At 43.2% G+C, this 24,672-nt stretch overlaps 1 protein-coding gene across 2 annotated transcripts in view; it reads left to right on the top strand.

Annotated features, from left to right (window-relative positions):
* Positions 1 to 24,672, top strand: part of PAXIP1 (PAX interacting protein 1) — a 192,106-nt gene that overhangs the window by 87,006 nt on the left and 80,428 nt on the right. For both annotated transcript variants that reach the window (XM_086941477.1, XM_086941478.1), the window contains exons 12-15: positions 3,282 to 3,466; positions 3,748 to 3,791; positions 8,445 to 8,512; positions 15,388 to 15,490. In XM_086941477.1, the coding sequence (XP_086797603.1) occupies positions 3,282 to 3,466; positions 3,748 to 3,791; positions 8,445 to 8,512; positions 15,388 to 15,490 (400 nt within the window). The remainder of the gene's footprint in view (positions 1 to 3,281; positions 3,467 to 3,747; positions 3,792 to 8,444; positions 8,513 to 15,387; positions 15,491 to 24,672) is intronic.

Genomic DNA, 24,672 nt, shown 5'->3' with positions numbered 1-24,672 from the left:
ACTCATCAAAAGTAGTACAGAGGTTTCATATGCCTGCTGCAAAGAACGTGTACCATGCATATCAAAGAATATTTTATGTGCATTTCTCAGTGGGTTACTGCTTTTGTCACAGAGATTATTTTGATTCTGTGCAGTTCATAAGTAAAAATCGTAATTTAGAACAGTGATCTGTGAACGGCCATCAAAGAGCTGCATGCAAGCTGCATGGTACAGGTTAAAAAGTTGATTTTACACCAGCCTTTCATTATCCTGATGCTGCTAAAAAAGTTTGTTTGGGTAGGACTAAATTCTTATTATTAAAGTCAACCCTAAGTACTGTTATGTTCTGCATTCTGAGTTTATACCTTTTTAGACCATGCATCCTTAAACTATGTTTACCAGTATGGATGACATGTGAATCCTACACCTTGTAGTAATCTTTGCCTTATGTAACCTTTTCTATACACTGAATTACACATGTATGATTCATTGGCTCTGTATGTGTGTGATGTAAAGCGCTCTGACTCCTTACACTGTAATGAGAAGTGCTATAAAAGCACATGAGAGAGGGGCTATGGAGAGATGTGGCACTATTGGAGGGTGATAGTGAGGGAATTATTGAAAAGCCCCAACCAATATTGTTGTATCCTGTGCACAGTAAGGTCGTAATTTACTATGGTTTAAAAGCTAATGCAATTGAATATGTAATGACGTGTTGTATAATGCACTGTTTTCTCAAATTTTCTTTGGGGGAGAATCTCACCCAAAACCCACTTTTGTAGTGGTCAGGACCGCTCACTGCACTTGCTATGCACTGTATCTGGATGGTCTGACAAAATATGCCTGGGCTGCTGTGGGTTCCCAGTCTAGCTTTACTCTTGCTTGAAGACCTGTTTCATCTCGAGTGGAGCTCAGGACTGCTATACGCTTTCTGTCACTACCCCACCTGTCCAGACTGCTCAAGAACTACCAGGCACAAGTCGTCTTAGCGGCTCTAGAGTGCAGGTGCAAAGAATGGGAGGGCAATTCAAAAGAGAACCATCTCTCAATTGATACTCCTTTGCATTATGCTGATCTACGCAGTGGCCAAGAAACAGCACACTGAGGGATTAAGAGCTTACTCCACCAGAGATACTCCTGCAGCCACTGCGTTAGCTAGAGGATTGCCAGTCCTGGACATCTGTTAAGCAGCTATGTGGGCATCACTGCACAAGTTTACTAAACGCTATTGCCTCACCAATCTGGTCTGGAGAGATAAGTATTTTGCCATTCGGTCCTCCAGGACTACTTAGTCAAAGACTGTCCGCAGAACCACCTCCGGGTAGAGATTGCCTTGGTATCTATTCTAAGGTAAGGAATCTACTACTAGAAGTCTCTATCAGATGAACAAGTTGCTTACTTTTGGTAATCCTTCATTGATAATGACCCCATTTAGTCACAGATTCCTTACAGCAGTCAGATTAGGACCCAGAGTTGCTGTCCTACCTAATCCACCACCTTATTCTTCAGCCGTATCTTTCCAAAGTGCACATGGTGGTTTCAAAATCCGGCGTAAAATGCAAGCTATCGAAGCCCTGCATTTAGGGCATACAAAGTCTCCATACAGGTCAACCTTGTACAGGCCATCAGGCTTTATATTATTTTTGCTGAAGTGCAGTGAATTGAGGGACATTGAATCTAGCATTGCTAAAAACCTTTTCCACATGCTGCCTGTACTCCACCGGCATTGTCAGAATCTCAGTATAGTTTCATATACTTGATTCTCTTTCAACCTTTCCCCTCTTAACTCGATCCCTATATTCTACTAATTTCTCAGTTATTTCCACCTCTTTTTTTTCTTCTTACCAAATTGATTATTTCCTTGTTCCCTTTATCACGGATTGCCTCTTTTTCTGTCTCTTTAAAGGCTTCATCTGCCTTAAACTCCCTCTGGCTTCCTTTCACTAGCTCGTACCCCTCCCCTCTCAAATGCTTCTCTTTTGCCATCACATAGCTGCATCTCTATCTAACTATATTTCAGTCCCTCTCTATCCATACCCCTCACCCTCCACTCGTACTTCCTCTCCTTCACTCTTCTACCCTACAGTCATTCACTTACTTCCGCTCGTTCATTTGAATTCAGTCTCTTGTTTCCTCTGCCACAAAGATTGGGTATTTTGTTCTCCCCCGTTTCCACTCTCTTCATTAATTGTTCATTGTATTTCTTCTTCTGTCTTGTTCCCTCTCCTTGGTAGTTCTTTCGTACCACATATTTCTCCTGTCGATTGTTCACTTTTTTCATCTGCTCTCTTTTTGAATACTTTTTCCCATTCTCCAAGTAATCCTTCCTCTTTTTCTTTTAGACCCATTTCATTCTTGCATGTACCTCGCCCCTTTCCCTGCCTTCTGTACCTCTTCCTTTTCTCCGCCTTCTGTACCTCTCCCTTTTCTCTGCCTTTTCTTCTCCCCCTTTGACACCCCCCACATACCGCTCCTCTCTTCCCATCCTAAACGGCGGTTGACCTCTCCCTCTCATAGCAATGGGGTGCACTGTACCTTCTTCAGTGTATCCAGAGTGTTATCTGTGTTCCCACTGCTGCTTGTAGAGAGCTCCATCCTTTCTGTCCAATCCCTCCTCAAGCCAGTAGTAAGTGCTCAATGCTTGGTATCCATTTTAGATTTTGGGCAACGAGCCTTTGATTCATAGCTTGGCATGACACACTGCCTATTCTTCTTACGGGACAATGGGCTTCTGAGCTCCTCTTTAATATTAAGCTGTAGTGTTGTGCAAGGCTGGGTTGTCTGTCTGGCGATCCGCAAGAGTCTGCTCTTTGAACTAGCAGTTTCTTTGCAAGAAAGCATATTCCTTGTTGTGTGTAGAAGATGCCTAGTGCTGTGGGGGTGGAATGGGGGGGGTCAGCAATGTCAAAACCATGCGAATCCACTGTCGACCTGAGTGGCATAGTGGGACTGGAATTTACTGGATTTAAAATCAAGGCATGTCTACCTCCCACATTGGGGCATTTGAAACCCTTTTTCTTGAATTATTTTCTCAAGTATTTAACACCATTTATTAGATGGCAAGATTATGCAGAATATCTGGATCTGTAACAAAATTTTCAACCTGCAGTATTGTTGCCACAGATGAGGAATGCCCTTCACCAGTAGTCTGGTTCGTAAATTTTGCCAAAATCAGTAGCCTGACACCATTGTTGGTACTTGTGTTGATGTTAGTTTTGAGAAACTGAGCTGAAGGAGGGGAACTTTTAACTTGCTCATTATTACCAAGGCTATCTTTTAAAACCTGTTTTTTCTTTTAAAAGGCCTACAAACCTAAAGTATGAAAAAGCTAAAGAGTGGCGGATACCTTGTGTGAATGCACAGTGGCTGTGTGATATACTTCTTGGAAAGTTTGAAGCATTACGACAGATTCAGCACAGCCGGTATACAACCTTTAACCTTCAGGATCCACTTGCCCCTTCACAACCCCCGGTTTCAAACCTTCTTGGTAAGTTTAAACTCTTGCATTGAGTTTAACATTGTTTTTGAATACTAGATAAAGTAAATATTTATGATGTGCATGATAGAGATTCTATGATTGATAATTCAATGTTGTTCACAGGTAATGCAGCTAACATCTTGTAACAAAATTAATTTTACTTTGTGTACTAACTAAAATGCAATAATGTCTTTAAATAGAACGAACCTTGTTTTTTTTTGTAGTTTCCTATTATTGTAATGTTTATTCAATTTAAAAAAGTGATGTATTTTTGTGTTCTCTTCATCCAGATTCTTGGAGAGTGCCGATAAAGGTATCTCAAGAGCACTTAATGGTATGTTATTGCCAGTTTACTTTCCCTCCAAAATAAAAATGAACAGCGGTTTATGAAAAAGGTATCCTATTTAGGAGTGTGTTAACACATTGTGGGAAAACAACCTTTTCTTGAACTAGTCCTTTCAGAGATGCGCATTTACACTGAGAATTGATTTTAGAAATTAGCATGCTCAAAGCTCACGTGCATAATTTTATTTCAATAAGAAAATATTACAGTCGTAATGTTATTGCTATGATGGATCAAATAAGTGTTAGATGCATTTAATTATTCATGCTGAATTTACTTTTTTCGTTTGAATTATTTCTTTACATTTTTGCTTTGTAAGGGATGGTAAGAAAGAGCTTTCTTGACTTCTCAAAGTTGCTACCCACTGTCTTTGCAGATTTCTGAGAAATTCAGATGTTGTAGTAGTTTATGCAGTCAACACTCCGTTGATACATTTCTGCACTCGTCAGAGTTTTAAATGTCAGATCAGATAGATTACTTTTCGTCAAAGCAGTATAGGAGTTTTACATTTAAATAATACAAATAATCAATAGCCATCACAGTTGGGCTGGATCCAGTTTTCCATAACTAATTTCACTGGAATCCTGAACATGGATTTGTTTATACTATCTGTAGTAAGCTGGCTCTTTCTAATGTATCAAAATTATCTGCTCAAACAGTTATGCCCTCACATGTAATATTCAGCAACCTGCCTTAGGGTTGTTAGGCCTGCTGTAGGGTTAATTCACAAATATTACTTACAGTACTAGGTGACATGGCACACAAGAATGTGTGACATGTTGTGTTTTCACTGGTGTCTGCACCAAGACATGCAGCCTGAAATGGCAGTCTTGCATGTGCTTGGTGAGGGGCCCCTTAGGATGGCACAATTTGTGCTGCAGCCCTTAGGGACCCTTTTTACTACCTCTGGCCCTAGGTACCAAGGGTACCATTCAGTAGGGATTTACAGAGGGTGCTAAAGATTTTGCAAGTTGGGGAAAAAAAATTGAACATTTTTAGGGAAAGAACACTGGTACTGGGTAGAAGGAGCGCAGTACACCTCCGTCTCAGTTACATCAAAGACCAGGCAGAAAGTGGGGGGGATATTACAACATGAACCTAGCTCGATGGCTAAAGGAGGCTAATCGGCAGTGTAGGGAACTGGCTCTGTATATGATACTGCCACTAGGTGGTAATACCGTGCACAAATTCCAGGGTTTCCCCAAAGTGTACAGGGCCCAATGTAAAACCCAAAGTGGTCCATTAGTGGTAGTGTGGTTGAGTAGCCTTAGGCCTAACACAGGAGTGTAAGACCTTTATTGCGCAACATTGACCAATAATAGACACGCTACTTAAGAATGAGATCCAGACCAATTTTAGAAATTATGCTTTGAACTTTACTTTGAGACCAAGATCTTCACAGTAAGGCAAGTACATTTTTAAATAAAAATACTTTTCACTTTGAAAAATCGACAGGTAAATAATCACTTACAATTCCAGTCTCCGTTCCCAAAGGTCGGCAAGGGTCAGGTGAGTGCCGAAACTGCACAACCAGCAGCACATCGGCAGCCGGGCGCAGAGGTCAAAATCTGAGTTCATCTGCCAACTCCCCATCAACACCTCACTAACCTAAGCTGCCTTTCCTGACGCATTTAAATACGCTGAGATCAGACCCCTCAAACCCTCAGACATCAACTCCAGAGCAATTGTCCCATCTTCCTACTCCCAATCCCCGCCAAAGTACTGGAGAAGACCATAAACTTACAACTCACCGAACACCTGGACAGAAACAACTTGCTAGACTCCTCCCAATCGGAATTCTGAACCAATCACAGCACAGAGACCGTTCTTATCGCCGCAACATATGACATCCGCACCCTACTCGACATAGGAGAATCCGTTGCCCTGATCCTGCTTGACCTCTCCGCCACCTTCGAAACGGTCTCTCACAACACACTAATCGATCGCCTACACCAGATTGGTATAAAGGACGACTCACTCAGATGGATGGCATCCTATCTCACTAGACTAACCCAGAAAATCCACCTCCCTCCCTTCATATCGCAAGCACATCATCTGCTGTGTTCCCTAAGGTTCATCCCTCAGCCCAACACTCTTCCGTGTCTACGTGGCTCCACTCACAGACCTAGTCAGTATGCACATCAACCTCCTCTCCTACACCAATGACACACAACTTGTCCTGTCTCTCTCTGCCAATCTTTCCACAACGAAGACCAACTTCCACAGCTGCAGGAAGGTGGTCTCGGCATGAATGAAGGACAACTGCCTAGAACATAACGCATACAAGATGGAAGTTCTCATCTTCAGTAAACACACTGCCTTCTAGAACTACTCCTGGTGTCAGTTGGCACTCTGACCTACCCCCACGCCGAAAGGCCACAACCCCATCCTCGGCATCATCCTAGACAGCGAACTCTCCATGAAACATCAGGTCAGTGCTGTCTCCTCTGCATGCTTCCACACGCTCTGCAAGATTTTCAAGTGGCTCCCCATCAGCACCTGGAAGACAGTAACGCATGCCCCCCTCACCAGCTGACTGGACTCTGGCAACGCACTAAAGGAAGGCACCACCACCCAACTCGTGCAAAGACTCCAGATGATTCAGAATACAGCCGCCAGACTGATCCTCAACCTGCCCAAGATATCCCACAGCACCTGAAAGAACTCCACAGCCTCCCAGCCCAGTCCTTATTTTCATTTGTAGTGTTGATCATTAAAGTGATGAAAGTGGTAATGTTAGTAGTCGGTTACGGTCTAGCACACATTTGCTACTGCCACTGACCAGACTGCCTCAGCTTTTCATAAATGGTATGTAGATCTGCCCTTATTTTTTCTGGGACAGAAAAGGGAATATTTTTTGCTTTTTTATTAGGCAATGACTGGACAGCTGACTGCTTGTGATGCATTATTGAGAAAGAGGGAAGGTCTGTTCTCAACTTTGTTTAGGTCTCGGCTAGATAGCGCATGCACTGTCTCGGAGAGATGTGTTGTGTTTTTATCTGTGGGCTTCAGCCGGCCACAGGCTTCCCATTTGCTTGCTCCATCATTTGTCTCCTATTCTTTGTCACCGTTTGTCTATGGCAATCATGGTCATGCCTCTTCTCTACACTCTACAAAGTGCTTTTGCTTTTTCCAGCGCGGTCACCTCCCATTCGCCCTCACCCTTCCAAATACTGTTCCAACTGTATGGCGCGCTTTACTGCTCACTTGACTAGCACGTTTCATTTATGATTGAGCACAGTACTGGAGTGTTGCTTCCGTAATATCCGTTTGTTCGCTTTACTGTGTTAAGTGTACGGCATGCCGCTTTACTGCTCCCTTGACTTGCTCGCCCTCCTTGATAACAGCTACTGCACACATGAAGGGACCATGACGGCTCTGCGCCTCTGAAATGGTAGTCTGATTTCAATGCACACTCTTTAAGTCTGATTTAGGACCAAGGTACAATCGCATCAACAATTTAAACTTCCACCAAGGATTACAAAACTCAATTTTTTTTAAAGATGATTTTTAGGTGTGTGCAGTGTGAAAGCTGGTTTCCTAGTTGGTTAAAAACTTTATAAGCACCGGGAGAGGATGTGGCATAACTACTTGAGCTGCCAACTTTCCTGCTGGGGAACTGGGTTTGAGTTTTGGCATGGGCTCAACATCCTGTGATTCTGTGCCAATCACTTTCTCTGTTCCTAAAAATTAATGAATGCAACTGGTGCTCATGTACAGCGCTCCAATACCTTCGGGTTGAGTTTGCACTGTATATATCTACGAAAAGGTGTTTTATTTTGAATTAGGCAGGATTCTTTTATTTGGTGTAACGATTTTGCATGAAAACATCATTACGCACCCAGTTAATTCACATACTCACAACTACAGCCATTCTTCATGTCTACAGGCTCAGGCTTCATTCTTTTTCACTTTGCTTTCAGCCATGCTGAATAGCAGAGGCTCTGCTATTTAACATGGCTGAAAGACATTAATATTGACCACGTTAATAGCTCTCGGATTGCCGAGACCTATTGGCTTTGCCAGTGCTCGTTGTTTTTATTGTTGTTGTTTTGATGGGCTCCCCTGGTCAATCTGGAACTATTGAAAAATGGGCATGGTGCAGATATAGATTTAGTTTAAAACGAAGTGTTACATAGCTATATGGGATGAATTCAGGTTCCATCTGTGGTGTGCCATTCTGGCACACGCAGTTTCATCCAACTGCTGTACTTTTTTCGGTTACATTTGGCAGTTTCCATCCTAATTTGTTTTGTAGTACATTAAAAACTGAAGGTGCAGAACACAATCGACTTGCCAGTTTTTTTCATAGTTTGATGTTGATGTATTTTGTTTTTACTTGGACAAGATTGAGGGCTTCTAGATCCTGGGCTTCCAAATCATTGAAAGATAATACGTGTATTTGTTTTTATTTATTTGTCAAACCTTGGCATCATTAACAGTACACTGAGCGAATCCATATAGGTGGTGTTTTTGAAAGCCAAGATATTTTGCATATTGCATGTCGAATGGTGTTGTGGCCATGAAACCACAGGGCAACATTGCATCTGTGTTCGGCTTTACTTCGTGTGAATGTTTAAAAACAATTAACATTTCTGATAGCTAGGATTGTTATAAATAGAAAAATTTGCATTTGTATTTCAGGGTATAAGATTGCCTCTTAAACCAAAGCAAAATGAACCTAGTTTCCAGCCTTCCTCCAAGAAAGCAAGGTAAATTGTAATTAATGTTTTAAAATGGAGCCCCTATGCGTGATAGTTATGCAACTTTTGTTGACTTTTTGTATGCATGATCATTTTAGTTTAGTTCACTGCTTTCATATGCATGTTTTTTGCCCTTCATGGTAATGATATATTTTTTAAATTGGGTGTAAATCGTGAACACGCACAACAGAAGCTACGAAGTGCATATCTGTTGTCCTTATTTAAACTCAACTTGGCATCACTAAGGCCCAGAAAAATGTAGGAACATTTCTCTGCCGCAATGGAATTTAATAGGGATTTATTGCAGACTTTTATTACACGACTGCTTAGTATGATGCACGCTTAACTTAACTTTTCATCTTGAATGTTGCATTTTCAACATCTTAGTTTTCAGGAGTATCTACTTTGTTTTTTCAGTTTTCCTCTTTGTGTGGGTATTGGGTACTGAATAGAGAGCCAAGGCTACATTGGAAAGCCTCGAGATGCCCTCTGCTCCTGTTTAGCTTAGTTGGAGTTAGCGAGTAGCTGCCCCATAACTCCTATTCTGTCAGTCTGTCTCGCACTGTGTTATTAACTTAGGTTGCAAAGCACGCTCCACCAGATGGCTGCAGAATGTTGACTAGCTGATCTGTATGCTTGATGATAGAGACTACACTCCTGTTGCTTGATTGATTTTTAGATTACTGCTTTTCTGCAAGGAGTCACTTTGCTGCTGTAAACTCTAAAGTTGTTACAAGGAATAGTGCATTATATGTGTCTGCACTTGTTCATATCAATAGAATGCTTTTAAAGTTGCTTCACAGATCCTGCTTTTATAGTGCCATTTAAATCTTTCTACTGCTGCAATCCAATCGGGAAATTCTAAGCAATACAAATGCACATTTGTTGTGGATACTTAAAGCTGCAGAATCTTCACCTCTAGGATATCCCCAGGCACCAGACTGAATCCAAAACCTCATGGCTCTTTTCCGCCAGCAGGTGGTGCTTACTCCATCTCTGCACTGGAAGCAGCGCACGTATGATGTCTTTGAAGCAATAAAGCACCACACCAGAACACCAACGTTGGTTCTCTTTTTTCCACCCCTTTGGATGTGAATCCACATGCTTTTTACCAATTTCGAAGAGCAGTGCATAGGGATGTCTTCTCCAGTAAAATCAGATTCAAAGCCGGTCGCTCCTGCAAAGGACATATGCCCGCCTTTGGTGCCTGGGGACCAAAGCACACCTTGCAGTTATGCAGCAAATGTGTAGTCATGCACATCAGCGCCCTTAAAGCCAAAAGCTAAGCTCTTTATAGCCCGCAACAAGTGTCCGGCTCTAGGCTGGTCAAGGTTTTCCTCGAAGTCACATTACTCTCTGTCATCCATATCCTCGAAGGAGAAGACAAAGAAGCACAAGAAGAGGGGACATAATGACATTTCTTGTCATCACTTGAGATGTCAAGACAGTTCACCTCAACAGCCTGCCTCCAGATGAGTCCTCTTAGAAAAAAGAAAGCTCATAGACCACACCCTGCCCAAGTTTTTCGGGCGCGCGTCTACATTACGAATTTCAAGCAATGAGAAGCTCGGGTGCGTTTGCGTGTTTTAGTTAAAAAAGAGATAACTGTTAGCGATTAATATTATGCCATGGTGCGCTCTCGGGCTCTGCTAATGTTAACAAACCAGATGTCCTTGGTACTTTTGTGTAACACAACCAACTCCTCTGTTGGCCTCGTAGCACAATTTCCTGAAAGTAAACTTTTCTAGTTGTGTTCGTGAGGTATTAGCATGTCCTTGGTGCCAATGTGTTTGCTTGACTATGCGTTTTATACCTTATCATTATTATTAGTTCACATTCACATCTTTATTAACAATTCGGCAATATGAAATCTGAGTGGCGGTGAGTGCGGTGAGTGCGGAGTGGCGGTGAGTGCAGAGTGGCGGTGAGTGCAGAGTGGCGGTGAGTGCAGAGTGGCGGTGAGTGCAGATGCAGAATAAACAGTGTGTGACTATGCAGGGTGACATTGGGAGTGTGTGGGCGAGCAGTGTGTGAATGTGTAGGGGCAGTGTGTGAATGTGTAGGGGCAGTGTGTGATTGTGCAGAAAACACCACACACACATACACCACACACACACACCATAGACCCATACACCACACACACACCACACACACATAACGCACACACAAACCACACACCTCAGTCTCTCAACACCACACACTCGTCACCACTCAACACAACACTCACCACCACACTCACTCCCCAGGCTCACCCCCACAGACTCACTGCCACACACTCACCAGTACACAGAAAACAACACACCCCCAGCCGTCAATGAATTCTTTCACCATGCACAAACACCAACAACCATCAGCCATCTGTGCACGCTTTTACCAAGCACACACCCACCAGCCGTCAGTGCACCCTTCCACCAGGCACACACACCTCCAGCCGGCAGTGCACTTTTCCACCAAACAATCGCAGTATGGTACACTTTACTTTTAAACATATTCATATAAAACACAGCATGCCACCATTGGTAAAATTACAATCCAACCCACATAATTCCACTACACACCACATGCACACACTCCATAACACATGGCGAAAAGACATTGGCATTTACAATGCCATTAGCTCAAACTCAAATAAATCCGAGCCCGATTGCATTTCTAATGCTTGTTAATTCTACCACCTAGGAGCAAGAATAAATCATTTTTAGCTTACTAGGTAGGTATTTTAAATCACTTACACATATCCCACTCCACAACATCACAGTTCTCCCACCACACAGTGTGATTTAATTACTCCTACGTAGTTCGCAAGTCTTAGCATGCCCCAGCCCGTAGAGGACTGGGATGGCCCCCATGATGAAGCATGTCACCGTGGGGCAACCCTGGTGAGTGAGGGGAGACTAAGAAAACGGAAAAAAAATCCCTTCTACTAAACACATTATTCCAACCCTAATGAGTGTTGTGAATATGATTATAGTAACAAAGCTAGGCTCTTGATCTCTGGTGGTTCAGAGATTTTCATGACTTGGCCCACTAGTTCATCATGATGATGCTGACTTCAGGTGTGAGGTAATGAATTTGCTGCCTCTTCCGTCGTGGGACACTGCAGACTGCCTTGCATTACAGAACACCTGTGGGCTGGTCGGAGAGCTTAGTGCTTCCATATCTAGACGACTGGTTCGTCGCAAATTGTGTTGGACAATCTGCAGGCAACTGCATCCCTGCTGTTTGACTTGAGCTTTTCTATCAACATGCCCCAGCAGGTCTTTATTAGCGCCCTCTTGGCTGGTCCTGCAGATAGGAGCAGTACTGGACACAACATCCATGAGAACCTTCTGATTCCTATGTTTCAAGAGAAGGCTCAAGTTCCAGTCCTGCTGGTTCTTTGTCTGATAGGTCTCCTAGCTTACTGTATCCTATTGGTCACCCATGTATGCTGGCATTTGGGGCTCTGAGAAACACTGTAAATGATATTAAGCTGGTGGTTGCTAGACGAGCATCCATCACAAGAGATGGCCTTTAATCAACTCCTTCAGTGACCAATGCAGCCACCCTACGGTGGGTGTGCACAGCTAGAGGAATTGAAAATAAGATACCTCTGGTTCTTCACATCAATCTACTTAAACTGCAGCAATTTACCTATCCTTAAAGCCTTCCTCCCATCTCTTTGCAGCTGGATTCTTCGAATCTTGACAGCCAATTTGGTCGCAATGTGGTATGTCAACAAGCAGAGAGGAGTCTTGGGCTCTGGACTGGCTCTGTGATGTTTACCAACTACCTGGCATCACCAGAGCTGACCGCCTAGGTCTGCAGACTACCTGCATTACTGTGCCCCTCCCCTCTGTCTACCTCTCGGGGTGGACCTCCTGTCCCTATTGGAATGGCAAGTTCTGCGCCCTGACTTCCACAGCCTTCACCTTCACACTTGGAGATTGTTTTGACCTTCTTGATTGGGGGCGGGGTGATAGCTGTTGAGCCCCTTCTCAGTTTCCAGTTATATTTGCATGGGTTGAAAACCTTTTGGTTTTTTTGTGCCTGTCACCTTTGTGAGACATGTCAGTGATGTGTCGCTCTGTGCATCTGTCTGCCTTTGACATGCTCATAGCCTTCTTACTTAAGTTGGTGAGACTTTTGCAATCTATTACTATCTATCAGAACTGCTACTTGGGTGGGGGTTTTGCTGTGGAATCCATTCAACAGGTTAGTGTAGGAAGCTGGCTCTTTATGTGATATATTAAGAATCTGATATACTGTGTAATGAGACTAGGGGTTCCTTTGAGTGCACAGGTGCTTGCTATGCAATCCCAAAGTGCTCTATATGGGGGTAGTGTGGTCGAGCAGCCTAAGGCTCAACACAGAAGAGTGCAAGAAATTTGGGAAATGCACATAAAGTTCAATAAATAACGCACGACTCCTGAAGAAGATCCGAGTTCTGCAATGTTATCCTATGGAAGGAAGAACAGGTTCTGCAAGCAGGTATAGTACAGCGACTTAAAAGACCAATCTCCAGGAGTTAAGGTGAGTGGTTGGCAAGGCAGTACAGGCAGTACACCACCAGCGTAACGGGGGCGGCCAGGTGAAGGGTGCAAAACAGTGTCAGTAGCCCAGTGGATTTCGATGGAGATCAGACATTGTGGAAAGAGGCTGCCGGCTCTGGCCAGGAGGCCATTTGTGCTGAACCAGCGAGAGGGATTCAAGGCTTGCAATGCTCTGGCATGGGGAGGACACCTTTTATCCTCTTCTCCAAGGCCCAGGGGGGGACAGGTGCAGGGGTGTCCTTGGCATCTGTTTTTAACTTACTTAATTAGTTGCAGTTGAGGTGTCCTGCATGCAGAGGCTGCAGGCAACGTCGGGGAGTCTAGAAGGGGTGAAACCACAATGGGCACGGATTCTGAAAAGGCTGAGGGACCTTGGTGACACCAGTGGCCCACTTCAACTCAAGCTGGAAGCGACGGGTGCAGTGCTGACGTCCGGTTTCAGCCTTTATGGAGTCCTGGGAGTATTCACTTTTGGAGTTTCTTCAGAACAGGGCCACTGTTCATGGGAAATCTTGAGTCTTTTTCAAAGGCATGTAGTCCTCCCAGGTTTCTTGAGTCAACAGCTGCAGAATGAGTCTACTTTGGTACAGTTTTTAAGGAAGGATGTAGACATCCTGACAGGGTTGGTACCAGGTCAGCTGCTTTTTCTCTCCTCTGTTTTTGCGGCTCTTCAGTGTCCTCTCTCCTCTTAGGGCATCGGGATCGGATTCTCTGGTGCCATGGGCTCCCCTAAATACTGACTTTAGCAGCAATAGGCTACTGACCAATGAGGACATTATACCCCCATATGACCACTTCCTGTTGGAAGTGGGCATAACCCTGTCCCAGAATTCCTAAGTGTGCCATCACAAAGATGGCTACTTCTGAAAAATTGTGCCCACCTTAGGGGTGGTTCTAGTCTGGAGGTGGCATGCCTACTTGACTAGCTAATTTTCCTGCATGTTCAGGGTCTTAGGGTGCTGTGGACGGGGTGGCTTCCTCGCCTGTGAGGGGAGCCAGATTCACATTCCAAAGGTGGCAGCTTCTTTGAAGCTTGCAGACCCAAGGAGACTAATCAGCAGGTCATCCTGTGGGATGGTGTGTTACACCCTCTTCCCGAACAGGCTTCTGTTCTGGGTCTCCTGAGAGCAAAGGCTCTCACCCTAGCAGGTCAGAACAGAATCTCTGGTGGGAAACTGGCAGAAATCAGTCAGCAAGCACACTAGAGGCTGGTAGTGCTTCAGGAGGCACTTCTAAGGTGCCCTCTGAGTGCATGTACTGGTAAATCGCATCCATGTGTGTTTACCAATACCACATGCTTGATACCAAACATCCCTATTTACAGAGAAGCCATCATGTTGCTAGGGAATTCGTTTTCACCAGTGTCCAGCACATGTTTTACAATGGCTTCCCTGGTCATTTGTACTGGCAGTAATATGACTGACCAGCACAGGGGCATATCTGCTCATGCAGGTATGCCCTCGCATGTAATATTCAGCACCCTGCCTGTCACTTTTGTCTGCACTAAGACAAGCAGCCTGAAATGGCAGTCTTGCATGTACTTAGTGAGGGGCCCATTAATCGTGCTCCAGCCCTTATTGGCCCTTTTTTTCAGACCCTAGGTACCAGGGGTACCATTTAGTAGGGACTTACAGAGGGTGCTAAAGGTTTTGCCAATTGGGGAAAGCAATTGAACCTTTTTAGGGAATGAACATTGGAACTGTGGAACTTGGTTAGCAGGAATCCAGTACACTTAAGTTGCATCAAATACCAGGCAAAAAGTAGTGGAATATTGCAACAAGAACCCATCTACCTACAGTTCGAATCTTCAGTTAGAAAAATCCATCCGAAGATAAATGTACTTTCCTTTAGCAACTAGATTTGATTAGTTCTCCATCTGCTGCAGATGGCCTCACTAATCCCTCCTACCTTCCATGCCTGACAGATGGTCATAGGACTTGTATCTTAATAAGGTTCCAGGTTAGAGTCTGCACCCCACATCGATCAATATGATAACTTTGTCTCTGACTCCAAGGGCATGGAAAAAATTGAAAGGAACTGACATTTGTGCACCTGGGTGGTGAATATAGGACTCCAGTGATGCCCCACATGCACCCTTTCCAGTGCCAAGATTGCACCACTTACTGGCAGAGGAGAGCTATGAAAGGTTTCCAGATTCATACTAGTGTTTAAAGATATTCAATAGGGGAGGAATTTGCAGGTAGTGTATCCTCAAGAAATGTGGTTAGGTTTGTAATGTTTCCCATAAACTCATTACCTCTAACTTTATTCCTGTTCTCACCAAGTTATAAAAACACAAATTGTTTTCATATAGATAGATCATTATTTGTTTTGAAAATGTTCCTTCTGTAGAATTGAAGACATACCACCACCGACAAAAAAGTTGGCACCAGAATTGACTCCTCTTGTGCTGTTCACAGGATTCGAACCTGCTCAGGTGCAACAATACATCAAGGTATAGTGTGTTTTTCTGTTTGTTATAGTACATTATACTTTCTTATTGTTTCCAATTATGCTCCGCCTAAGTGCTCATGTGATTGTTGTGGAGTAGCATGCATTGGCTACTACAAGAAAACCACGATCACATTAGAAAATTTGCCAGAATCCCAATAATTAGGGAAAATACCATTAACTCAATCTGTTCTTCACCCATCTTAACTCCTTGGATTAAAAAGATTCTGCCAGTGTATGACAAGTCTGCATACGTGATAAACAGTTTTTATTTTTAATAATTCAAAATAAGCATAGATATTCCTGAATGCAAGAGCTGTTGATTGTACTGTTGTCGATTAATCAGACACCTTGTCTAAAACTCAAGAGTGCATGTCATATTAGTCATAGAAGACCACAATTCCTGTCATTAATAACTTACATGAGAATTGAACTGTTCAAGTAACATTTGTCTAATGGTTTTGATTTTAATCATACCTTGATATATTTTTAAGAAGTTGACCTTTGTAGATGGTTCTTTTTCACCAACACCATCATGAAGCTGTAGTGCTGACAAACTATGCGGTCAATGTTTTTTTTCTTTACACTTTGGAATTGCCTAATTGTTTTCAATATACTTCGTGGTTATGATAGATGTGCAGTATTAAAAAAATGGTTTATTATATTCCTCAAATTGAATTGTGGTAGTATGCAACATAGGAAGTGGAAACAGTCGCTTAAATGTTGATCGCTGTAAACAGACCCTTTGTTAGGAGTTTAATGCCCACAGTTCTTGACAACTAAGCTCATCTCAAAAGAATCTGTTTGCATCTTCATAACCCTCATGCTAAGCAAACCATTTCAGTTCTATTCTGTTCATAAGCTAGCTAAATAAAAAGCATGTACCAAAATATGCAGCTCAATGACCTGAAGAAAACAGAAATTTCCCCTCAATACAATGTTTCCCATTGGTCAGAATGAACACTGACAATCAAAATATTGGAAGTCTTTGCCCCAAAACATTTTAAACTGAATGCAATGTTAGAATTAACACAGGCCCAAAATCACCAAGGCCTCGATCTTTTTATTTTATTTTATATAGCTTACCTACAAACACCTTGAAGGGCAAAAGGAACCTAATTAAATTTGAAGCAGTGCGTGACCTTGTCAGATCGAATATATATATATATCTATCTATCTCCGACTCTATACCTGTATAGTACAAGATAGTGACTGAATCCTGTATCTCTATTTTATCTATTCAGCCAACTGCCTGTGCACCCAAACCTCCCAGTCAGCTTGATTCTTTCCTTTATGAAACGTCTTCCCTTTTTTTCTTACCTTTCTGTGGGCTTTCCCTCAAACCCAACCTGTCAGATGTCGGACTGTCCTGTTAGGCAATTTGTAATGTTGAGACCCCCTTGGCAGAGTCAATGTATTTGGCATTTTTGCAGTGCGAATGTGTATTTATGGCTTTTCCACTTGTTTTGTATTTAAATAGTCATTAGATCCTAGATTACTAGTGAATTGGCCCCAGCATGCAACTTCTCTAGCTCCCTAGATTGCTGGAAAACACCAACTATAAATAACTTCAAATTTGTGTTGAGACTAATGGGATCTTCTGCACTGTGCAAGCAGGCTTACCTACCGACTGTAGCACCAAGACCAGTCATTGCCACTATGACCGAACTCAGTCGCTCAGCCATTACAAATGTCTGCATATTTACCATTTATGAGAATTTCTAAATAATTGTATGAAAATATTTGGCTTTGACTGTTAGGCTAAGTAACCTAGTGTGAGGACACTGGTACCCTTTTGGTTTGACTACATTGCCACGCTGTTTGTTGCCCCCTTCATTGTTGAAATTTGCCCTAGCAATTTTCTAAAATAATTTTAGGTATTTTTAATCTTTTGTAGTGTTCAAACATCCTTCTTCTGCTACCATACATGTGTACAACTATACTAGCAAAACACAAGCACCACATAATTGTAAGCAGCATTATCTAAGCGTGCCTTAATGCATCATCCTCTCCCTGATGCCAGCACTTTCATTTTTATTTTTTATTTATTTTGAAAGTTTTATATAGCGCGAACAAGATCTTTGCAGATATCAGAGCGCTTTACAAAGAAGGGGTACGAACAGGAGAGTGAGTAAAAGGCCATTGGGCATAGCGTAGTTGTAGGTAATAAGTGGGGTGGGGTAGGTACATGAGGGAGCATAGTCAAACAGGTATGTCAATAATGCTAATATTACAAATAAGTGGGAGCATAGACAATCAGGTAAGTCGATAATACAAGTAATACAAATAAGCAAAGGGATCGAACAAGTAGTACAGATCGGTGCAGAGTCTTTAAAGAGTCCAAAATAATAGTTCAAGTGTATTTAGCCATGAGGATAGCTTTTACTTCTTTCTTAAAAAGTGTAGTGGAGGAGATGAGCCTGGTTTCAGGAGGGAGTGAGTTCCAGATCCTGGGTGCCATTCCTGAGAAGGAGCGTTTATAAGTTTTTTCCTTCCGGAATCTTCGAGGCTTCAGCAGAAGATTGTTTGTGCCTCTAGTGTTTCTAGAGCCGCCAGAAATTGTCAGTTTCTGAGTGAGGTAGCCGGGTGAGCTCAGGTGTACAGCCTTGTGCGTCATGCAGGCGATTTTCAGATGTATTCTTGCTTCAAAAGGTAGCCAGTTCAGGGATTTCGAATCAGGGGAAATATGTGAGTGTTTTTTTGACCCAGTGATGAGTCTCGCTGCAGCGTTTGGAGAAGCTCTTAGAGGTGCGGTAGTAGTTAGTGGGAGTCCGCAAAGAGCGATGCTGCCATATTCTATTCGAGGGATGACTCGTGCTTGTACTGCAGTTTGGAAGTCATTGGCTGGGAGGAAGGGTTTAAGTTTCCTCAGGGTATTGATTTGGTGGTTCGCTCCCTTAGTTGCCTTGCTGATATGTTGCTGCATGTTGAGATTGGTGTCAAGTGTTATGCCTAAAGATTTTGCTGAGTCCACGATGGTGGGTTGGACATTGAGTGCAGTTAGGTGTTTAAGCCAAATTTGAGTGGTAGAGATCTTCGCGGGAGCTGAGATCAGAAGGAACTCTGTTTTCAGAGCATTGAGTTTGAGATGATTATCAGCAAGCCAGGATTGGGTGCTTCTGATCGTTGAGTTCAGGAGCAAAATGTCTTTGGGGGATTGTAATTTGAGATATAGTTGGGTGTCATCGGCGTACATGTGAAAGTGTACATTGGATGCTTGAAACAAGGTGGTGAGAGGTTCCATAACTAGGTTGAACAAAGTTGGGGATAGGGAGGATCCTTGGGGGACGCCTAACGATACAGGTATTGGCGAGGACATCAGGTTGTTGCTCTTGAATTTCTGCGACCTGTTGTGTAGAAAGGAAGCGAACCACTTGAGAACAGTCCCAGATAAACCCATTCTTGTGTTTAATAGTTCGAGTAAATTCTCATGTTTAACGGTGTCGAATGCTGAAGAGAGATCGAGAAGGATGAGGAGGCAGGTATCGTTTTGATCTAGGATTTGAAGGGCGTCGTCAATTATGTGAGTCATAGCAGTTTCTGTACTGTGTCCTGCTCGGAAGCCTGATTGATGAGGGTTGAGGAGATCAAACTGATCAATGTGTTTAGTCAATTGTAGTTGTGCGCATATTTCCAACAGTTTGGCGAGAGTGGGAATATTGGTAATGGGACGGTAATTGTTTAGATCAGAGGCTGTAGGTTTCTTTAGTAAAGGTGTGACTTGTCCAACTTTGAGGGAGTCAGGGATGGTTCCTTGTTGAAGTGAGCTGTTGATAATTTTAGTCCAGAGTGGGAGGAGCAAAGGGGTAAAGTCTTTTACAGCGTTAGCAGGAAGGGGGTCCGTGAGGTGATTGGATGGTTTCAAGGTGCTGAGCAGTTTGCCAATTTCTTATTCAGAGTAGGTGCCAAAGGATGACCATGTAGCATTGTTTTTTGGTTCAGTGGGTGCTATGCAGTGGGGTTTGGAGTAGAGGCTTGCGTCAATGAGGAGATCGCTCTTTATGCTGTCAGTTTTTTGGATAAAGAAAGCGGAGAAGTCTTCACAGGAGGGTGCTTCGCGCATAGTGCTGAGTGGTTGGGGTTGTTCTTTGGATTGTGTTCTGATTAACCCTGGGCGGAGTTCGCGGAGTGGGGCTTCGCGGAGCTACGCGAAGTGGGCGAGAAACTACGCCCACCTCCGCACTCCGCGTAGCCCCACTCCGCAAACACCACTGGCCGCCAGCCCCGCCACCCGCCTCCCTCCCGCCCTCCCTAAATACTTTGAAATAAAAGAATCAAATAATTTAAAAGCACTTACCTTGCCGCCGCTGCCCGCCGCGTCCCCGGGGCTCGCGATCTTCCGTCTTCCGTACTAATGCGCATGCGCGGGCGGCCGCGCATGCGCATTTTCTCGTGAAAATGCGCATGCGCGGCCGCCCGCGCATGCGCATTAGTACGGAAGACGGAAGACGGAAGTAAGTGAGCCCCGGGGACGCGGCGGGCAGTGGCGGCAAGGTAAGTGCTTTTTAAATTATTTCATTTCTTTATTTCAAAGTATTTAGGGAGGGCGGGAGGGAGGCGGGTGGCGGCCAGCTACGCTCCGTCTGCGGAGTGCCGCCTGGCTCCGCAAAATGCGGAGTAGGCGGCACTACGCACACTCCGCAGACGGAGCGTAGCTGGCCGCCCACCCCTAGTTCTGATTAGCTCAAACAGTTTTCTCGGACGGTTTTTGCATGGTCGAGCTGGAGGCTGAAGAAATCTGATTTTGAGCGTTTTATTTTCCTGAAGTAGGCGTTTCTCTTTTTCTTCAGTGTTTTTAGGTGCAGTGCAGAGGGAGCTGATCTCCAGGTGCATGGCTCGTCTATCCTCATTGAGACTCCCGTCATACCATGGATTGGAGATTTTAGTGGAGGCTCTTTTTAGCTGCATAGGTGCAACCTCATTAATTATTGAGGTCATAGCGTTGAGATAGTGGTCAGTCAGGGATTGAACGTCTGTAGCGCCGGTAGGGGGAAGTAGGAGATTGCAGCTGTTAGGGGGTAAAGAGTTTGGGTTGAGTTTTTTCATGTCTCTTTTCCAGACTTTGGGCTTGAAGGATTGAACCGGGTTAAATTTAACTTTTTCATTGATAAAGAATGTGACAATATGATGATCTGACCAGTCACAGGGTTGGATAGACTCGAGTTGGATAGAGTCCTCTTTGGAGATAAGGTCGAGGATAGAGCCTTTCTCGTGGGTCGGGCTGTTGCATATTTGGGTGAGGTCAAGGGCATTGAGGACATTTTTAAGACTTATTTACCACCGCGTTATTGTGATCGTTCCAGTGGAGGTTGAAGTCACCAAGGTATATTTGGGTGAGCTGCCGTCCGGAATTGGTTGAAATCATATCCATGATTTGTTGGGAGAAGGTGAGGTTGTCCCCGGGTGGGTGGTAAATGCCGTGAAGAGAGCATATCGGTTTGCCCTCACTGATAATATCGAGGCAGATGGGTACAGAATGAAGTTGGGATCTCTAAAGTGGCATTAAAGAACTTTTGTGTATATTACAGAGAGTGCCCCCTTTCTGACCAAAGGGATGAGGTACTCTTCGCAAGTTATAAACAAATTCCCTTTGGATTGGACCTAACGGACATATACACTATAACTGCAAGCAAAGTAAATATCACATTCATAGGATAAAATATCTCAACTCAAAAAAATTTCAAAAATCCTAACACACCAACTAAAGTAGTACAACATATTTCTTTAATTAAAATCACTTAAGAAAAACATTAAATTGATCCCCAAAAAACATTAATGCATTCCATATGCTCCAAAAAATCACTTCAACATATATTGCACAATTCCATAAACATGAAAATACAAACACGTATATAAGAGAAAACACAATTTCAGACTCTTAAATTAGTCATTTACCTAAACATCATCTGAATCGGTGAAAATATGGTCTGGTTAAACTTCTATTTGTAAAATACCAAGACCATGTTCCCTTAGAGATTGTTATCTGAATAGCGCAACCAGTTTCAATGTTTTTTTTTTTCAAAATACTCCCATCTTTATCAAGACAAATAGATTCATAGGGTTTTCTCTATCTCTTCTTTCCTCATTAATAATCCTTCTGAAAAGATTTTTTGTTGACTCTAGTTTTGTTTTAAAAGTTGAGTGGAATTCCTATATTTGAGTCCAATTGGCACAATCTTAAAAAGCTGATCCGCCGCCTTTTTCCTTTATACCTCGTGAATAGCCTCTAATATTGAGCGCTATCGTTCTATCTGGCTCCACTTGATTGTAATCTGCTTGTCCCCTTCTGTCGCTATGGGGTTCAAAGCACTTAAGATGCACAGTTCTTTGCACCATCCACAGAAAAGGAGCGTGTAATTCTTCCACGTGTTACACCTAACATGAAGCGTTCGTTCTGCTCGATAACCGCTGTCGGATGGAATTACTCGACTTTTAAAACAAAAAATCTTTTCAGAAGGATTATTAACAACGAGGAAACAAGAGATGGAGAAAATCTGATGAATCTATTTGTCTTGATAAAGATGGGAGTATTTTGAAAAAAATAATCGAAACGCGTCCTATGAATGTGATATTTGCTTTGCTTGCAGTTATTGTGTATATGTCTTTTAGGTCCATTCCAAAGGGAATTTGTTTTTTATTCATTAAAGAACTTTTCACACAAGTAATGTAAGGTTTAACTAAATCTAACTATTTTCATCAACCGCAAATAATTTGTGTGGCAAATACCATATACCATTACTTAATTTGATAACAATGTTGTGCCTGGAATATGTTGGTTGCACTGTAGTGCACCATTCCAGTTTACAGCCTTTGCTTGCTCACGTTGGCCAGCATTAGGGCGTTAGAGCCAGAGCCGCTGGTGCTGGAGATGAAGACCTCTGCCCGTCTGGAAGAATTTGCCCAGGTATCTCTTGAAGACACCTCTAAGGCTATTCTGGCCAGCAAATCTGGATCTCCTTTTGACCCCTGTCCCCCTCCAGTGTTACACACCTTAGTAGAGATGGTTAATCCCATAATCAACAGGATTATTAACTCATCTCTAACTACGGCAGACATTCCCAATGATTGGAAGCTTGCAGCCGTCGAGCCTCTCCAAAAGAAGGCACTTGCTGATCCTACCACTCTCTCCAACCTGCGCCCTATCTCCCTGCTTCCTGCCCTGTTCAAACTGACAGAAAAGTTTGTCAATAGTCAACTGACGAGCTTTTTGGAGAAGAACAACATCCTCCATCCTAATCAGTCAGGGTTTCGGTCAGAACATTCTACCGAGACGGCCCTACTTTTTACAGCAGAGACTCTCCGAGCGTCCATTGATCAAGGAAAGCAGGTCCTTATCCTACTTGACCTGTCGGCAGCCTTCGATACGGTCTCACATAACATCTTAGTGGACCGGTTGGCTGCGGCAGGGGTAGGAGGGCAGGTCTTGGCCTGGCTTAGGAATTTCCTTCGCAATAGACGCCAAGTCACAGTGTTGGGTCAATATCAGTCTGAGGCTAAAGCCGTCCGCTCTGGGGTCCCTCAGGGCTCGAGCTTAAGTCCTGTACTCTTCAATCTGTACATGGTACCCCTAGTGAAACTGATCGCGTCATTCCAGATCAGTTCAATTTCATACGCTGACGACACCCAACTCATTCTGGTATTGGATAGGGAACGGCCAGGTGCCGAGGAAGATCTTAAGGAATGTCTAGCAGCAACTTTTAAATGGATGACTAACAATCATTTAAAATGTAACGCTGGAAAAACAGAAATCCTGCCATTTGGGAGTCACAATCTGTTTTCCCCAAAAATGTGTTGGCCGGTGGATGCAGAAGCCCCTCCCAACACAATTACATCTGCCCGCAATTTGGGCATCAAATTTGATGACCAACTGTCCTTTAAACATCAGGCAGTGGCAGTAGCTGGGACGTGTTTCCAGATTATAAAAGCTCTGAGGAAGTTCTTTGACTTACTTCCGTTGTCGGCTAGGAAAACAGTTGCAGTGGCCTTAATAAGTTCCAGGCTGGACTATTGTAACGGCTTATATGCTGGAGTTAACAAAGCAGTCCTCCACAGGTTACAAATGGTCCAAAATGCAGCGGCACGCCTTGTATTACGTTGGCCCCGTAGGTCTTCAGCTTCAGCAGCACTTAACACACTCCACTGGCTGCCAATAGGTAAAAGAATTCTGTTTAAAATTCTTATAATTACCTTTAGGGCATTCCATCAGCAAGGTCCAAAATACCTATGCAATGGTTTCAAAAGATACCACCCGACACGTTGTTTGAGGTCTGCCAGTCAGAATCTACTTACACCTCCTCGATTCAAGCTGGCAACAAAAGGTGGTAAATCCCTTTTTGTACTAGGTACCAAGGCCTGGAATAAACTTCTGCCCCTTCTACGATCACTGTCCCAAGAAACTTCTTTCAGGAAGGCACTAAAACCCTGGATTTTTTCTTTGTCTGATGCGGCCTGTAGGGCGTTGGTGTAATTTGTGGTGTAGAGTGTAAGTCATCCTTTTTCCCTCCAACTCTTCCATCTGGGTTGGGTGAGCACCAAGATACTCCTTGGAGTGAAAGCAGCGCTATAGAAGTATCTCTTACATTACATTACATTTGAAATCACTCCAGCCATGCATCATTGTAACACTTTTTCTGTAACTGTTAGGTCTTATGGACAAGATATTACAATTCGATGATGTTTTGTGTGTCATTGTAGTGTGTGATACGGATTTTTTGATGACACTGACCTTCTTGCTTGTTCCTCTGTTACGGCTTTCAGCTCAATCATTGCCTTTGTACCCTATCACATATATTCCTATGCTTTTGTTTATTCATCGTTAGTTGTCTAATTCTTTGGGAAACTACGGTCATGTATGCATAACACTCCTAGGCTTACCCTTTTCCTGTCTGATTTAAATTGTAATATTTCTGTTGGTTCCCTTTTTACATTTCAAAACTTCATGCCCATATCCGTCTATTCTTGGATTTATTTAAGTTTTATATAGCTCCCCGGTGCAAGAGCAGTATGTGAGTATTTTATATAAATAACACGTGTAAATTACATTTTAAAGTAGTGGATGTTCAACAGACCCAGGTCACAGAATCTGATTAAGACCAAACAATAAGAAGGGATATGAGACAGCAGTATGTTTCGTTAGATTAGGTAAAGGTAGGTCATTTGGTCGATAAGTGGCCTATGCAGTGATAA

This window comes from Lissotriton vulgaris, chromosome 10 (assembly GCF_964263255.1).
Source record: "Lissotriton vulgaris chromosome 10, aLisVul1.2, whole genome shotgun sequence".
Lineage (NCBI taxonomy): Eukaryota > Metazoa > Chordata > Amphibia > Caudata > Salamandridae > Lissotriton > Lissotriton vulgaris.
The sequence above is the reverse complement of the archived record's forward strand: the minus strand, read 5'-3'. Positions and strand labels throughout refer to the sequence as shown.